Consider the following 18,857-nt stretch of genomic DNA (forward strand, 5'->3'; position numbering starts at 1 on the left):
GTGTTACAGAACTTTGCTGTAGAGGTGATTAAATCCACACACAGCTGTTGGAAAGCTCTGGTGCAGAAACACACGCAGTGTGGAGAGATCGTGTGGTGAGTCTCGTTATCGCAACACCGCTGAATTAATTATGGGATAAAATGATTGTTGTGTAATTGTTTACTTTGTGTTTCCTCAGTCAGAACTTGTCAGTGTGTGACAGCCCGTTTCAGTGCAGTGACGCCGACGCTGCTGCAGTTGTGAGAGCTGTGAGTAGTTATTATGTGTTTATTTATAGAGAAGTTATAGCGAGCTCCAGGTTATAGCAAGCGCAGCGTTATAGCGAGTGCCTGGTTATAGTGGGCGTGTGATTAAAGGGAGCATGTGGTTATGGCAAGCACCTGGTTATAGCAAGCGCGGCGTTATAGTGTGCATGTGATTTAAAAAGAGCATGTGGTTATACCGAGCGCAGGGTTATGGTGAGCACCTGGTTATGACAAGTGCAGGGTCATAGCGAACATGTGGTTATAGCGAGCGCCTGGTTATGGCGAGCATGTGGTTTTTCCGAGCGCCTGGTTATGGTGAGCATGTGGTTATAGCGAGCGCAGGGTTATAGCGAGTGTGTGCTGCTGATTGGTCGGCTACTGTAACTCTCGTATTGTTGCTTGTCTTACTCTCCAAAGATGTCGTTATAGATGAAGTTAACTGCAGTATAGCAAAAGCTAGTGTAAGTTTTGGTCGACTCCGCCCGACTATCTGAGATCGTAGATGTACTGTATCTTTACCACAACTAAGATCAAAGTGTACCATGGTGTTGCATTAAACACCTTGTTATCTGGATGTGAAACACAGACTGTATACACCAGGCACGGATGAGTGCTGAATCAGCTTCACCTGAACTGCCTTCACATCATGAAGCTCACACGGTAGGAAAAAATCCCGGACACAGAAGTCCTCGCCACTGCAGAGTTACCCTCAGTTCACACCTTGTTGCAGCAACACCAGGTTAGATGGCGAGATGTGTCTGTAGAACGCCTGGTGATCGCATACCAAAACAACTGTCGTATGGGGAACTGAAGTCTGGCAAGCATTCACACGGTGGTCAACGCAAACGCTTCAGGGACACACACACACACACACACACACACACACACACACACACACACACACACACACTGAAGAACTCTCTGAAATCCTTCAACATCAGCATAGATACATGGGAACCAGCTGTCCGAGATCGCTCTGCTTGGTGATGGTTCATTAATTCTGGAGGCGTACATGCTGAAAAGAAACTCAAAACCGATGCGGGGGAAAAGCGGTGCCTACGCAAGAAGCGTGCAGCTAGTGGTGCCACTTCTGCGGCAGCTTTTCACGCTTGCCCAACTTGTGGGGACTGTTCCGTCCCCAGATGGGCTTCATCAGCCACTAACGCAAGCACAAGATATAACAACTCGGGGGTGGTAGTGGTCATCATCGCTCACGATGAACACACACTAAGTTCTCCAACATTCTCATTCAGGCTGAGAACGTTTCATACTTTTAATCTCAAACTAGTTAAACTATATGAAGAAAAATATGTTTTTAAATAATAATATAATTAAAATACAACAGTGTGAGGGATTGTGTTTTGATTGCAGGCTTCAGAATATGGAGAGGCTTTACCACTTCCTGCCGAAGGTAAATTTTTTTTTTTTGGTAATAAATTCATATATACACTCACCGGCTGCTTTATTAGGTACACATTGCTAGTACTGGGTTGGACCCTCTTTTGCCTTCAGAAACACCTTTAATTCTTCATGGCATTGATTTCATCAAGGTTCTGGAAACATTCCTCTGAGATTCCGGTCCATATCACACAGTTGCTTCTGATTTGTTGGCTGCATATCCATGATGCGAATCTGCCGTTCCACCACGTCCCAAAGGTGCTCTGTTGGGTTGAGATCAGGTCACTGTGAAGGCAGTGAAACTCATCGTCATGTTCAAGAACCCAGCTTGAGATGATCTGAGCTTTGTGACATGGTGCATTATCCTGCTTGAAGGAGCCATCAGAATATGGGCACACTGGTCATAAATGTATGGGCATGGTCAGCAATAATACTCAGGTAGGCTGTGGCATTTAAATGATGCTCAGTTGGTACTAAGGGGCCTAAAGTGTGCCAAGAAAATATCCCCCACACCATTACACCACCATCAGTCTGAACTGTTGATGCAAGGCAGGGTGGATCCACGCTTTCATGTTGTTTATGCCAAAATCTGACCCTGCGGTCCGAATATCGCAGCAGAAATCGAGATTCATCAGACCAGGCAACGTTTTTCCAATCTTCTATTGTCTGATTTTGGTGAGCCTGTGAGAATTGTAGCCTCAGTTTCCTGTTCTTAGCTGATAGGAATGGTACCCGGTGTGGTCTTCTGCTGTTGTAGACCATCTCCTTCAAGGTTCGATGTGTTGTGCATTCAGAGGTGGTCTTCTGCACACCTTGGTTGTAACAAGTGGTTATTTGAGTTGCCTTTCGATCATCTCAAACCAGTCTGGCCATTCTCCTCTGACCTCTGGCATCAACAAGGCATTTTCACCCAGAGGACTGACACTCACTGGATGTTGTATCTTTTTCGGACCGTTCTCTGTAAACCTTAGAGATGGTTGTGTGTGAAAATCCCAGTCGATCAGCAGTTTCTGAAACACTCAGACCAGCCCATCTGGCACCAACAACCATGCTACATTCAAAGTCACTTAAATCACTTTTCTTCCTCATTTTGATGCTTGGTATGAACTTCAGCAAGTCATCTTGATCATATTTACATTCTTAAATGCATCGTTTCTGCCATGTAATTGGCTGATTTAGATATTTCGTTAACAAGCAGTTGAACGGGTGTACCTAATAAAGTGGCCTGTGTATGTATGTACAGTTCTGTGCAAAAGTCTTAGACACACGTAAAGAAATGCTTTCAACCAAAAATGGCTTAAATAATGAAATTAAATGTTTCAACATTAAAAAAAATACTATAAAGAGTAATCAGTGAGCCATAATAAATGAAACAGAGTCAGTATTTGGTGACGACCCTTTACTTTAAAAAATAATCTCCGTCTCAGGTCCAGTGAGGTCAGTTTTATGTGGAAATGATCTGTAGGTTTTCCTGAGCATCTTACAGAACCAGCCCCAGTTCTTCTGGACACTTTGACTGTCGCACTCACTTCTTCATTTTACACCAAAACCCAGCAGCCTTCATTATGTTTCCTTTTTTAATCTGAAAAGTGTCTCTTATGGAATATGCTGCTCAGATACAACACCCCCCCCCCCCCCCCCGTAACTGAATTTTTGCTGAAAAATGAATATTTGGACTCTAAAATTTTTTGTACTGACTCGATAATATAGAAGTCATAAAATAGAAATGTATAGCAAAGTTTGGATGTAAAAAAATTGTTCCTAAGACTTTAGTGCAGTACTGTATACAGTTATGGTCAGAAGTTTGCATACAGTGACATGAATGTCATGGCAATATTTGGGCTTTCAGTGATTTCTCTGAACTGTTCGTTTTCTGTGGCGAAATGATTGTACAACATTATTTCTTTAATAGAAAAAAAACATGAATTTGGTGCAGAAGTTTTAATTTATTTTGGGTTTTCTGAAATCAACACATGGTCAAAATTATACATACAGGGTCAAAAATGTACATATACTCACTTAGATTATTAATTCAGAGGCGCTGAAACTTCCAAAATGTCTCTTATCTTGCCGAGGTCTCTTAACTTCCTGTTAGTGATCATGAATAACTACAGCTGGTATCTTCTCTGTGCCTTTATAAAAAGGGTTTTGTTTACAGCACTCAGTGGATTGACCAACACACAGTAAAATGGGAAAGTCCAAGGAGCTCAGTGCAGATCTGAGAAAGAGGGTTGCAGGTATACACAACTCCAGAATGTATCTTAGAGCCATTTCTAAACAACTGCAGATGTGAAGATCAGTTCAAACAATTGTATGCAAGTTATTGTGAGGTGTAGTCACTTTGCCAAGCCACTTTGCTTCAAGAAAACCCAAACTGTCACCCTCAGCTGAAAGAAAATTGGTTTGGATGGTCAGGAACAACCCGGGAATTACCATGGCACAGCCCTGCCATGAACTGGAAGCTGATGGATCACTGTCTACAGTTCAGTGAGTTTTATATCCCCATGGACTAAGAAGCTACTATCCAAGAAATAACCCCCTGCTCCAAAATTGACACCTTCAAGCTTAACTAAAGTTTGAAGCTGACCACATGGACAAAGAAAAAGTCTTCTGGAGGATAGCTGAATGGACAGATGAGACAAAGATTGAGTTGTTTGGCCACAATGACCACCATGTACAGAGGGACACTGTACCAGCTGGTGGTGGTGGTAGGATCATCATGCTCTGGGGCTGTTTTGCTGCCAGTGGAACTGGTTCATTGCACAAAGTGGATGGAATAATGAAGAAGGAGGACTACCTCAGAATTCTTCAGCATGAACCATCAGAAACTTGAACACGACTTGGGACTTACAACAGGACAATGAACCCAAAAACACATCAGAGCTGGTTGTGGAGGATAAAGGATTGAACTCTACCAATTCTACCATGAAGAGTCGTGAAATATCCAACCAGAATTCTGCCAGAAGCTTGTTCATGGTAAACAGAAATGTTTGGCCAAGGTGAATCTTGTGAAGAGACATTTTACCAAAAATATTAGGTGTGCTGTATGTAAATATTTGACCCTATATGTATACTTTTGACCCTGTGTTTGATTTCAGAAAACCCAAAGAGAACTTTTGCACCGAATTCTAGGTTATTTTTTATTAAAGCTGTATGCTGTACAATCATTCTGCCACAGAAAAAGAGCAGTTCAAAGAAATTACTGAAAGCCCAAATATTGCCATGACATTCAGATCCAAGATGACCTTCATGTCACTGTATGTAAACTTCTGACCGCAACTGTATATCATTTATTTTTGTGTCTTTTCTTCCCTAATATATCTAAATAATTGTAAATATTTCTCACGCAGTGGACAAATGGCATTTCCTGTCCTGGTGATCCTGAAAGGTGTGAGCTCCATCCCAAATCTCTCTCACACACCAGTATTTATTTGCCGAGTGGAAATTTGTTCTTGTTTTCTAAGAGACACAAATCTGCTTCATTTCATTAGTGATTGTCTGTTTGTTTTTTGTCCTCCCCCCAATCACCTCAATGATAAAATCACTTCAGCAATTAATTATTTAATTTTGTAATTAGCAAATTCTATTTTATGCCATGTCTGTTGTATAAATATTTCATTTAAAAATGTTATTTACTGACACCAGAGAAAGGAATCTCAAATGTTAACATAAAAGTAGTGTTTGAGCTCTGAGACTTAAAATTAAAGAACTTTATTCTCTGATTTCTTTTTCAAAGACATGTGATCAAAGAACATTTATATTTCAAATGTATTAAAAGGATGTCGTTGTGTTTAATTTTTATTTTGCTAAATAAACGCTATAAATGTACTGTTTATATTTTTGTTTCATTTTATTTTTAAACATTTTTGAAAACAAAAAAATTGGACAAAAGTGTGAAAGTGAAACTGCCCTTTAAAGGCAAACACCATTTATAGTTGCTGGTGGAATTATTACATTAGATTAAAAAAAAAGACAGTACAATATTTGAAATGCATGAAATAAATATAAATTTTATTAAAAACACCCACATCTCGGCAATATCAGGAATGATATAATAAACAGCTTTCAGATAAACTGCATTCAGTACTTCAGTACAATACTTACAGTATCGCATCCTTATTTTTGAAGCATACCAAACTTTTAAGAAACAAAGAAACAAGACAGAGACAGAAATGTTAAAAAAAAAAAATTAACCCATTTAGTGTCTACATTAAAAAAATAAACACCAACACATGCTAGCGTAGCGCGCACTCTGCAAACCAGAAAGTCTGAAAGTCCTTCAAGTAAAGTTGACTCCACGCAAAAACAAGTATGTCTTCAAGTATGGCTATGCTTTTCACCTGCTAATCAATCACCTAATTAACCTTTTTTTCCCATTTTATTATTTTATTCTTCTCTCCTATTAACCTGCTAGTCAGGCTGGATTCTGTACACTGAAGAATCTCATATTTATTTACAAAACTATTTGTTCATCCCCACAGGAATTGATCAGGTGCTGCAGATTTCTCTTTCAGAGTCACTAAAGGTTCTTCTGTTTGTCCAACTGGACAGTTTTTAAAGGTTCTATGCAGAACCCTGTAATGAATAGTGCGCTGTGTGAAATATTCAACACACTGTATCGTTACCATGGATACGACCTCTACATCTCATCCACTCGGGAGTAGGGACCCTACCTACGTAGGGAGCGTTATGTACATCGGGATATTGTGAGCGTGATGTTTAACCCTTTCAGCTGTGTTCATGTTTTTTAAACCAAGAACAGTTGATGAAATACGGGTTTGGGTTTTCTGCTCATGTCTTATTTGTCCCGTAGATAAAATGTCAGAACGGGAATTAAAATAACAACAAAAATAATTGTATCTGTTATGTCGAGTAGACAGACGTCTGTTAACAAATTTTCCTAAAACAAACAAATGGATTGTGATGAAATGTCCACACGCAGCGGGGTCCAAACTCTTGAGAGCATGAGTGAAAATGCTTCCTTTTTTCATTCTTTTCTCAAAAATATTTAATTACAATTTATATTCTCCGCAACAACTTCAGTAAAAAGTTGACTCCTTTGAAATCTTTATATCAATTTCAAAGTTTTTTTTTTTTTTTTGTATTTGCCCCACCCACTTTTTGCTTTACTGACAGTGTGCACTCGTCTGTCACTGGACCTTTTGAGTTGTTTAGTTTGTATTCTGAAATAAATCCGTTTGCAGTTAATAAATACTGTGTTTGTGGCTGAAAGGGTTAAACCTGCCTTCTGCTACAGGTTACTTAAACCGCATTCTGAAAAGTAGCTGGGTTTAAAATAAACAATAATACAAAAATTATTGAAGATGCATTTTGCATTAAAGATACATTGTATATACAACATGGTTAATTTTATTACAGTAACCTTTTCATTTAAATAAACAATTTGAATTAATAATTTTCTGAAAAATAACTGAAGTGCTTTCAGAAAATGATTCTTGCTCTGGTCACATTTAACTTGTAGAGAGGGAGATAAAATGCATTAAAATAAATGTTTAGTGGTTATAAATAAACTTATAAGGTTTTTACCTGTATACATGCACTGGGGATGTGCGTCTGATGTTTTGGGGTTTTTTTTATTTTTTAAATGTGAATTTCGGTGGGGGGGGTATGTTTGACAGCCATACGTTCCTTTTTGTCAACTCAGTGCATATTATTGTACTTCTAAAAACTATCAGCTAAAACATAAGTACAAAAAGATGCTAATTCAGTATTTATTTATTTAGTTAGTTGTGTTTTTTTTTTTTTTTCCCCATGTGTGTTTGAACTATGTACACGGGATTCAGGATGCACAAATTAATCCCTGAACAAGAGGAGAGAACACAGGTGATGTGTGAAATTATCCCTGATTTTTGAAATTTGAAGTTCAAAGTTCAAGTAACACTTTCTAGTAGATCAAGTGTGATGAAAGTAGGTAAGCAAAGTGTTGCGCTGACCTAAACGCTTGTGAAATTTGTAGTTTCAAATACAGAAGAAAATGGGAAAAAGAAAGTGAAGACACCTTGGTATAGTAATCCTATTGCCAAAAATGTTTTGAGGTATATGACAAATAGGTTCTGTACATCATTCATACACCTTCTCACCATCCATAGAGATTCTCACATTATACGTTTATAGCAAGTCTATAAGTAGCACCATTTTACGAATAACCCACAAAAAATTTTACTCTCTTTTACAGTACTAAAATCTAAAATCATTTTAGAAAAAAAGAGAGGAATTAATTTACTGTACAAATCTCACTGTTTTTATGATACATCTAGATTACAGTTATTAAAGGATCCCCTTTACAGCAAGCCAGCTGCCTTAGAAACTGAAAATGACCAAAAGGTGGCGCTAACCCTGTTCAATAAGGACATGATGAAACTGTTTTTGATATATATGTGTGTGTATGTGTGTGTGTGTATGTGTGTGTGTATATATATATATATATATATATATATATATATATATATATATATATATAATATCCCAGACTTGACGCATGTTTCTAAAACTCAGTGGACATTTGTGTAGGAGGATTTCTTCGCCTGTTCCTGTGCTTTGTCTTAAAAAATAAATAAATAAAAATAAAAAATTAATGTTTATGATAATCCATGTTGACAATGGCTCAATATACAGTAAATATAAAACCCATATAGTGGACTATGAAACTGTAAAAGCACCAGGTGAATGTTCTTGTAAAATGTAAAAAAAAAAAGAATAATTTTGCATGATTTTCTTGATTTCTAAAACTGAATGAAATCCTGAAGGTAATTACCAGAGGGCGAACCTATCATACCCTCGTAATTTAAAAGTGCTTTAAAAACACTAACAAAAAAAGTTCCTGTAATTGCTACCAATCCTGAAAGTAATTGCTTAGTACTTGAGAGGTAACATGCAAATAAAGTATTTTTTAAAACCTAAAGTGTATATTCAAAACTCTCTTCACTTAGCACCGTTGAACATGATTAGCCACCAAATCAGTGTTTTACACCAGGGTTTTACCTTTAGGTTATCAATTAAAGCCATTAAAGATATTTCCAGTAATGGATATCCAGATATTGTGAAGCACCAAAGAAGAAGAACAGTGCGAGTAACAATGCAATAAATAAGTACTTTTTTTTTTTTTAATGAGGGTCAAGCAGTAAAGCTTAACCATTTTACCTCTTGTTGGTTAAGCTTTACTGGTCTTCTTGGTTTTACCTCTTATTGATCTATTGTACATTTTGTATTTTTCCCATAGTGTGGATCTGTTTTTGCTTGCCTCACAGAAGCTTTTATAGGTCTCTGGGTTAATATAGCCAGTGGCACTGAAGTCTGAAAAGCAATATTTTAGCACCGTTTCATAATTCCGACACTTTTTTTGTTTCCCTGTCTGGGGATGATGTAAAACTAAGCAGATCCCTATAGGAAGTGACTGTAAGGCCCAGTGACCTTAGTAAAGGCATAGGGAGTAGAGCTGACATAAGTATTGGTGGTGCAGGACAGTGACTTTTCAGCAAGCATCTGAACAAAACGTTTGTATGGTGGCTCTGAAGACTCAGAAAGTTCTGGATGTTCTTTCTTGACCCTCTTACCAACACTCTTGCTGGGGGTCCCATCTGTGCTATGCTTCTCAGCATCCTCCTCCTTCTCACGTGCTTTTTCTGCCATCTTGGCCTCCCATAATGCTAGCCCATGCTTTGCTTCATTCAGATTCTTGTGCTGATAAAACACCAGTGAGATTCGGGTTGGATGGGTGCGATCAGGCTTCTTGAGTGGAGTGGTTGCATGCAACTCACGTTTTGCACATTCAATAAGAATTGAGCCATGGCTGGGTGCCACTGCTACACCACCAATCTCTGGATCCAGAAAGTTGTGCTCATTGTCTGACCACACATCTTCCTCCTCTTGAGGTGCAGATGTTGCAGTTCCTGGCTCTTGCTTGACCATAAAGAGTGGGATGTTTCCATTAGGCAGACTCATACCTTGAGGGTGGCTGGGGTTCATGCCTTCCCTGCCAACAGTGGGAAGCACCTGAGAGAAACTGGTTGCCCCATGGAGGCTCATCTCTGGATTTTGCATACTTAGGTGGTCCATATTTTGGGGGAACAAATGATGATTCTGGGTCAGATAGGGATTAGGGTATCTACCAAACTGACTACATTTATTTGCAGCTGCATAGTCCAGGGTTGGGTGAGCTAAAGTAGGTCTGGAAATAGCATCCAGAAACTCAGCATTAGGTCCCCCATTCGAGCTGTATCCTGGATAGGGTCCCATGGGGTGCATGCTTGGTCTCATGTTACAGTTGCCATATCCATTGACCGGTAGACCCGGTTCACCATAGCGTGGTGGGTAATTCATGCCATAGCGCTGCTGAGGGTTGAATTGTTGGTCAGCATACAGAGATGGTCTTTGTTGTCTGTACATGTCCAGGTGCTTTGTATTGGAATAGTAAGGGTGTAAGTTGTCCATGGGAATACCCCCGTTACACTGGTAGCCCGGATAGAGGTTGTTTGGAGTTAGTGCCCCAGGGTAAGGGCTTGGTGGATTTGACCCATTCATGTAGGAATTGGAGACTGGTAAAGGGGAATGATAAGGGCTGACTGAGCTGGGAGACTGAGGAAAAATATTAGGGGGTTTAGAAGTGCTTGGGAAGGATCCTGGTGTGTTGGAGTACCTTGGGTAGTTAGCAGAGCACGTTGGACTAGAGAAAGGCAGAAGAGTGCTCGGCTGTGATGGCTGGTTCTGCTGTTGAGGCTGGGTTTGGGCAGCTAGAGGGTTCTGACCAGGTAGGTGGGGTGTACCCATGTTACTCAGATGTGCACCTGCAGTAAACACAAAAGATTTTATAAAACTTTACAGCATACAATAATTTGCAATGGCCAGACATATTAAAATTTACTGTGCATTCTCAAACTATAAATACAACTATGTGCACAATTAAAAAAAAAAAAAAAAAGTAGTTATTTTATTGTACCTGCTGTAGATGTGTTCTGGCCCACATTGTCACAAGAGCTTTGTTTCTGTTGCTTTGCTTGCTGGGTGCTATCTGCCTTAGAGTTGGGTGTGCTGAGGTGAGAGGGTTTGTTAGTGCCACCTTTCTTGCCTTCTAGTTTCCTCTGCCGGCAGGACTTGGCTGGCTCTGCTAGCATACGGACCTGCCGCCGGAACGTGCTAAGCACCTGGATGGCTCCAGTCCTTGTTTTTTCCAGCTGGGCTTCAGCACTACCAAACTCATCAGTGGATGCAGCCTTGTACAATGGTAGCACGTGCAGTTGCTCATCGTCAGGAATCTTTCCTATCTCACGATTGTCCTCTCGTGTTAGTGTACAAACCTAATATAGCAAGAAAGAGAACACTGAGGCTGTACATTCAGGATATGAAGTTCCGTGAGATTAATTCTCCAAGAACAATGCAATGCTGAATTCAATTTGATCCAAAATACTGAACATTAGAAGACAGCTGTGAACACTTAGCAAAACACAAGCTACTTTTCCTGAACTGAACATACTAATCACAGTATTGGATATAACTCCAATATTAGCATTATTAGCAGAACGATGCCCAATTGTTAATTTGTTGCATTCCTCATTTAGAATATAAAGTATAATTAAACATTATTATTGTGGAATATATGCATTAGACATTTCTCAGAATCCACTCAACTTACCACAGTACTACCTCCTGGCATGTTATGGAGATCTCTGTGGGCATGGGCACAAAAGTCTAGACATGCTGTGACTCCAGAAAATGGACGGCCTTCTTTGAGGCCGAGACGGCAGTCTGGAGCTCTGTGTTCATGCTCCACCTGGGAAATATAAAAGTAAATAAATATCACTGGACATCTAATCATTGCCCTGAGGCTTTGTTTAAGAAATTATTTACCACCATTGCCATCATAGTACCATTCAGTCCAAACCTAAAACGTCTTATAATCCCCAAATCACAGAGCCAGGTTGTCAGTAGTTGACAATCCGGATGTGAGTTGCACTTGAGGGGGATTCTCAGCTAGTATAGTGACAGTGATTTACGTGAAAAATAAAATAATTGATGCTCACAAAGCTAGCATCTAATCTGAATTCACTGTAATTAATTATATCAGAAAAAGATGGTCTGTGGTTATTGGTTCTGTTCCAACACTATAAACCTACTGGTTTGGAACCTAAAATCCAGTAGCACCAGGGCTTGAGGAGGCACATCATTAACCCTATTGTTTACATCACAGTATTACCTTTGATATAATAATAATTAGATATTGGTGAAAAGTGGGTATGAGATTCCTCAAAAAGTTAGTTGTGTGCCATAGCACTATTGTGCCATGTTGAAATTAATATTTGATCAGTTCAGATGTGTACCTGGTTGCCATAAGCCTCGGGTGCCATTTGCTTATACAGTGGAGCCATCAAAGTAGCAAGGGCCTGAAGATTCCTCTCCAGTTTCTCTTCCTGAAAAATAATAAAATGACTCTTCTTAATCCCACAAATGCTTAAAAATATTGGCATGTGACTATCTGGCTCTGATTGACTGGAAAGATTTGGCATACCTCTTTGGGCTCATCACCAAGCAATTTGAATTTCCGTGGGATTTTACTCCTGGCAAACTTGCAACCATTGTAGTACATACTCCAGGAGCAACCAAAGGAGAAGGAAGCCCCACAGGCATCAGGGTCTCGACCCTGACATGCACATGTCCTCCTGATAAAGGGTACAATAAAATGCTTCAGTGCTAGTTAGTTACATGCAGTAACTATTGAAACAGGGAAGCAAATTGAGTAAATGAATAGATTTAATTTAAGAAATAGTATATAAATTAGTTGTACTTTCTAATAAGTGAGAAGTTGATGCCCTATTAGATATAAAAATGACTGTGTAAATCATTTGACATGACGGCAGAACCTGTAGATGAGTGATGAATTCTACTTGGAAAAGTACAGTGGCATGCAAAAGTTTGGGCACCCTTGCTGAAAATGTTTGTTACTGTGAATAGTTACAGTGGTGCTTGAAAGTTTGTGAACCCTTTAGAATTTTCTGTATTTCTGCATAAATATGACCTAAAACATCATGAGATTTTCACACAAGTCCTAAAAGTAGATAAAGAGAACCCAGTTAAACAAATGAGACAAAAACATTATACTTGGTCATTTATTTATTGAGGGCGGCATGGTGGTGTAGTGGTTAGCGCTGTCGCCTCACAGCAAGAAGGTCCTGGGTTCGAGCCCTGGGGCCGGCGAGGGCCTTTCTGTGTGGAGTTTGCATGTTCTCCCCGTGTCCGCGTGGGTTTCCTCCGGGTGCTCCGGTTTCCCCCACAGTCCAAAGACATGCAGGTTAGGTTAACTGGTGACTCTAAATTGAGTGTAGGTGTGAATGTGAGTGTGAATGGTTGTCTGTGTCTATGTGTCAGCCCTGTGATGACCTGGCGACTTGTCCAGGGTGAACCCCGCCTTTCGCCCGTAGTCAGCTGGGATAGGCTCCAGCTTGCCTGCGACCCTGTAGAAGGATAAAGCGGCTAGAGATAATGAGATGAGATGAGATTTATTTATTGAGGAAAATGATCCAATAGTACATATCTGTGAGTGGCAAAAGTATGTGAACCTTTGCTTTCAGTATCTGGTGTGACCCCCTTGTGCAGCAATACCAGCAACTAAACATTACCGGTAACTGTTGATCAGTCCTGCACACCGGCTTGGAGGAATTTTAGCCCATTCCTCCGTACAGAACAGCTTCAACTCTGGGATGTTGGTGGGTTTCCTCACATGAACTGCTCGCTTCAGGTCCTTCCACAACATTTCCATTGGATTAAGGTCAGGACTTTGACTTGGCCATTCCAAAACATGAACTTTATTCTTCTTTAACCATTCTTTGGTAGAATGACTTGTGTGCTTAGGGTCGTTGTCTTGCTGTATGACCCACCTTCTCTTGAGATTCAGTTAATGGACAGATGTCCTGACATTTTCCTTTAGAATTCGCTGGTATAATTCAGAATTCATTGCTCCATCAATGATTGCAAACTGTCCTGGCCCAGATGCAGCAAAACAGGCCCAAACCATGGTACTACCACCACCATGTTTCACAGATGGGATAAGGTTCTTATGCTGGAATACAGTGTTTTCCTTTCTCCAAACATAACACTTCTCATTTAAACCAAAAAGTTCTATTTTGGTCTCATCCATCCACAAAACATTTTTCCAATAGCCTTCTGGCTTGTCCACGTGATCTTTAGCAAACTGCAGATGAGCAGGAATGTTCTTTTTGGAGAGCAGTGGCGTTCTCCTTGCAACCCTGCCATGCACACCATTGTTGTTCAGTGTTCTCCTGATGGTGGACTCATGAACATTAACATTAGCCAATGTGAGAGAGGCCTTTAGTTGCTGAGAAGTTACCCTGGGGTCCTTTGTGACCTCGCTGACTATTACATACCTTGCTCTTGGAGTGATCTTTGTTGGTCGACCACTCATGGGGAGGGTAACAATGGTCTTGAATTTCCTCCATTTGTACACAATCTGTCTGACTGTGGATTGGTGGAGTCCAAACTCTTTAGAGATGGTTTTGTAACCTTTTCCAGCCTGATGAGCATCAACAACGCTTTTTCTGAAGTCCTCAGAAATCTCCTTTGTTCGTGCCATGATACACTTCCACAAACATGTGTTCTGAAGATCAGACTTTGATAGATCCCTGTTCTTTAAGTAAAATAGGGTGCCCACTCACACCTGATTGTCATCCCATTGATTGAAAACACCTGACTCTAATTTCACCTTCAAATTAACTGCCAATCCTAGAGGTTCACATACTTTTGCCACTCACAGACATGTAATATTGGATCATTTTCCTCAATAAATAAATGACCAAGTATAATATTTTTATCTAATTTATTTAACTGGGTTCTCTTTATCTACTTTTAGGACTTGTGTGAAAATAAGATGTTGTTTTAGGTCATATTTATGCAGAAATATAGAAAATTCTAAAGGGTTCACAAACTTTCAAGCACCACTGTAAGTGAGCAGAAGATGAACTGATCACCAAAAGGCATAAAGGTAAAGACGAGACATTTCTTTTCAGCGTTTTATGCAAGATTTGTGTATTATTTTTGTTTTGGAGAGTGAAAAAAGAAAAGGAACATCATGCGAAAGCTTGGGCACCCCAATACATTTGCTAAAGATGGCGGCGTGTGCGGACGCAGTGGCCCCTCTCTGTCCCGATAATGTGGTGTTTACATGTTTATCTTCGTCGGTGTGCTCGAGTGATTGTATGTTTTCGTCGCGTTTGTCCATCCCTAGGCGCACATACAGCCGTGGGACTCTTTTTGACATTGATAACACTGTTTTCTGTAAGTTAAACCCGGCACATGCTAAGGAGCTACACAACCTCGGCCTACTCCGGCGACCCGCTTTGACATCGACCCCCACTACTGCTGCACACCCGCAGAGGACGCACCATAGGCAGTGCGAGAGGAGGCAGAAGCGGGGAAAGCGCGGGGGTATCTGGGCCAGGCTAATGGCTAATCCACACAAGCCGGCTATACCGTCCATCGTACTTGCCAATGTACGCTCCTGGACTATATATACCTTTTGAGAGCGACCAAGCAGGCTGTGAGAGAGTGCTGTGTTTTTGTGTTCACGAAAACATGGCCCAACGACAGCATACCGGACTCTGCCATCCAGCTCGACCGGCTAACATGCTACCGAGCAGACCGAGCCCTCATTGAAGGAGGTAAGACCCGTGGCGGCGGGGTCTGTGTTTACATCAGGGATGCTTGGTGTCAGGACACTGTGGTAGTTTGCAGACACTGTTCACCCCTTGTGGAATTTATGATCATCAAGTGCCGGCCCTTCTATCTACCGAGGGAGTTTTCTGCTATCCTACTTGTTGCAGTTTACATTCCTCCCATGATTCCTCCAGTGCCTTGTCCCTTGATAGGGACAAGGCACTGAGTGAACTGTACTGCGCCATCAGTGACCAACAGACAGCCCATCCAGAGGGACTTCTCATCATAGCTGGAGATTTCAACCACACAAATCTCAAAACAGTGTTTCCTCAGTTACATCAACACATTGACTTTGCAACACGGGGAAACAACACACTGGACCTGGTTTACACTACACTGAGAAGGAGCATACAAGGCCTCACCCCTCCCCCATCTCGGTGCTTCAGACCACATCACTGTTATGCTAATGCCAGCATACAAGCTGAAGGTCAAAGTCACCAGACCGGTCCAGAAGCAGGTACGGGTGTGGCCAGAGGGTGCTTCCTCAGCACTTCAGGACTGCTTTAACATCACAGACTGGGACATGTTTAAGCAGGGAGCCACTTACAACCACCAGATCAACATTCAGGAGTATTCAGACACTGTCACAGCCTACATTAGTAAATGCATTGATGATGTCACGGACATGAAGACCATCACAGTACGGGCCAACCAGAAACCATGGCTGACGGGGGAAGTCTATCGGTTACTGAAAGCCTGGAACACTGCTTTCAGAGCAGGTGATGAGGCTGGTCTGAGATCAGCAAGAGCCAACTTGTCCCGTGGCATCAGACTAGCAAAGGGGCAGTACAGCAGCAGGATTACCCATCATTTCACTGAGAGCAGAGACACAAGGAGCCTGCGGCAGGGGATACAGACCATCACGGACTGTAAACCACAACCACAGACCTGTGACAAGGATATTACTCTGCTGAACAGTCTAAATAACTTCTTTGGATGGTTTGAAGCCAACAACAGCATGCCTGCACAGAAGACACCACCCCTTCCGGATGACCAGGTGCTGTCCCTGTCTCCAGCCAGTGTGAGGAGATCCCTCTCCAGGATCAACACCCGCAAAGCTGTAGGACCTGACAACATTCCAGGTCATGTGCTAAAGGACTGTGCAGAGGAGCTCACAGATGTCCTCACAGACATCTTCAACACCTCCCTGAGCCAAGCTCTTGTCCCCACCTGCTTCAAGAGCACCACCATCATCCCTGTTCCAAAGAAGGCCTCTCCATCCTGCTTCAATGACTACCGCCCTGTGGCACTGAGCCCCATCATTATGAAGTGCTTCAAGTGGTTAGTCATGCAGCACATCAAATCCATCCTCCCTCCCTCCATGGACCCATACCAATTTGCATATCGGGCCAATCGGTCCACTGATGATGCAATCTCCACCGCTGTCCACTCAGCTCTCACTCACCTGAACACTAAGGACTCTTACATGCGGATGCTGTTCTTAGACTTTAGTTCAGCATTTAATACAATCATCCCCCAGCAGCTGATACAGAAACTGGACTGTCTAGGACTTAACACCTCCCTCTGCAACTGGTTGCTGGACTTCCTGACCAGAAGACCACAGGCAGTCCGGGTCGGCAGCAACACATCCAGCACCATCATACTGAACACAGGGGCCCCCCAAGTATGTGTGCTCAGCCCCCTTCTCTTCACCCTGCTGACCCACGACTGCACACCAACACACAACAGCAACCTCTTCAAGTTTGCGGATGACAACTGTGGTGGGACTCATTAACAACAATGATGAGTCATACTACAGGGACAAGGTGAGCCAACTGGCCACGTGGTGCAGAGACAGCAATCTCTCTCTTAATGTGGAGAAGACGGAGATGGTTGTCGACTTCCGGAGAGCCTCCACCCAGCATCCTCCACTGACCATCAACGGTGCTGCTGTGGAGAGAGTGCGCAGCGCCAAGTTCCTGGGTGTGTACCTCACCAAGGATCTCTCCTGGAGCAGCAACACCGCATCACTGGCCAAGAAAGCTCAGCAGCGCCTCTACTTCCTCCGCAGACTGAAAAGAGCTAGAGCACCAGTACCCAACATGCACACCTTCTACTGCGGAACCACCGAGAGCATCCTGACCAGTTGCGTCACTGTGTGGTACGGCGGTTGTACTACATCCTGCCGGAAGACCCTGCAGCGCATAGTGAGAGCAGCTGAGAAGATCATCGGTGTCCCCCTACCCTCCCTTCAGGATATTTACAACACGTGCCTGGCCCGCAGAGCACTCAGCATTGCGGGCAACTCCACCCATCCCAACCACCACTTCTTCAGCCTCCTGCCTTCTGGGAGGAGAATGAGAAGCCTCCGGGCGAGAACCAGCAGACTGAGAGACAGCTTCATCCACCAAGCCGTCAGGATGCTGAACTCCCTCCCAGGCCAGTACCCCCTTCCCTTAATACATAAACCAAATGTCACCAGCCACTTTAACGAACTTTAACAAAATTCAATTGCACTATGTAAAAACTGTTTACAATACTGTTTGCACATTATTTTTTTTACTTAATTGCACTATATAGAAACTGTTTACAACACTGTTTACACTTTATACATCTTTTATTTTTGATAGACTTCATTGCTATACTGTTTATACTGTCATATCTGCTATATTTATACTTACACTGTAAATTCTGCTCATACTGCTATATTTATACTGATAATTCTGTTTATATCGTGCTATATTGCCCTACTATACTGTCAGACTGCTGTTCCTGTTTACATTGTTCATTCTGTTTATATTGTCATTTGTCACATTTAAATTTATACCGTTAATTCTGTTCACACTGCCACATTTGCCATATTTATACTTTCTGGATTGCCACTGTCTTTTCTTAAATAGCTTTAGCTTGTGTGTGTGTGTGTGTGTGTGTGTGTGTGTGTGTATGTATGTATGTATATACAGTGGTGCTTGAAAGTTTGTGAACCCTTTAGAATTTTCTATATTTCTGCATAAATATGACCTAAAACATCATCAGATTTTCACATAAGTCCTAAAAGTAGATAAAGTGAACCCAGTCAAACAAATGAGACAAAAATATTATACTTGGTCATTTATTTATTGAGGAAAATTATCCATTATTACATATCTGTGAGTGGCAAAAGTATGTGAACCTCTAGGATTAGCAGTGAATTTGAAAGTGAAATTAGAGTCAGGTGTTTTCAATCAATGGGATGACAATCAGGTGTGAGAGGGCACCCTGTTTTATTTAAAGAACAGGGATCTATCCAAGTCTGATCTTCACAACACGTTTGTGGAAGTGTGTCATGGCATGAACAAAGGAGATTTCTGAGGACCTCAGAAAAAGCGTTGTTGATGCTCATCAGACTGGAAAAGGTTACAAAACCATCTCTAAAGAGTTTGGACTCCACCAATCCACAGTCAGACAGATTGTGTACAAATGGAGGAAATTCAAGACCATTGTTACCCTCCCCAGGAGTGGTCGACCAACAAAGATCACTCCAAGAGCAAGGCG

At 41.6% G+C, this 18,857-nt stretch overlaps 2 protein-coding genes across 4 annotated transcripts in view; one reads left to right on the plus strand and one right to left on the minus strand.

Moving 5' to 3' along the window:
• The window catches only part of ppa2 (inorganic pyrophosphatase 2), a 38,519-nt gene extending 33,043 nt beyond the window's left edge, over positions 1 to 5,476 (plus strand). Inside the window, exons 8-11 of one of the 2 annotated variants that reach the window (XR_009655098.1) lie at positions 10 to 95; positions 179 to 248; positions 832 to 1,656; positions 4,994 to 5,476. Coding sequence is in view for 1 of the 2 variants with exons in the window: in XM_060926655.1 (XP_060782638.1) it covers positions 10 to 95; positions 179 to 248; positions 1,617 to 1,656; positions 4,994 to 5,022 (225 nt within the window). In the remaining variant the exon portion in view is untranslated. The remainder of the gene's footprint in view (positions 1 to 9; positions 96 to 178; positions 249 to 831; positions 1,657 to 4,993) is intronic. The other variant, XM_060926655.1, reaches the window with a different exon arrangement.
• Positions 5,477 to 5,626: 150 nt separating this feature from the next.
• The window catches only part of tet2 (tet methylcytosine dioxygenase 2), a 76,452-nt gene continuing 63,221 nt past the window's right edge, over positions 5,627 to 18,857 (minus strand). For both annotated transcript variants that reach the window (XM_060926656.1, XM_060926657.1), the window contains 5 exons: positions 12,166 to 12,316; positions 11,978 to 12,067; positions 11,293 to 11,430; positions 10,600 to 10,957; positions 5,627 to 10,447 (listed from right to left, as the gene is read on the minus strand). In XM_060926656.1, the coding sequence (XP_060782639.1) occupies positions 9,045 to 10,447; positions 10,600 to 10,957; positions 11,293 to 11,430; positions 11,978 to 12,067; positions 12,166 to 12,316 (2,140 nt within the window). In that variant the 3' untranslated portion in view covers positions 5,627 to 9,044. The remainder of the gene's footprint in view (positions 10,448 to 10,599; positions 10,958 to 11,292; positions 11,431 to 11,977; positions 12,068 to 12,165; positions 12,317 to 18,857) is intronic.

Source organism: Neoarius graeffei, chromosome 7 (assembly GCF_027579695.1).
Source record: "Neoarius graeffei isolate fNeoGra1 chromosome 7, fNeoGra1.pri, whole genome shotgun sequence".
In the NCBI taxonomy this organism is placed as follows: Eukaryota; Metazoa; Chordata; class Actinopteri; order Siluriformes; family Ariidae; genus Neoarius; species Neoarius graeffei.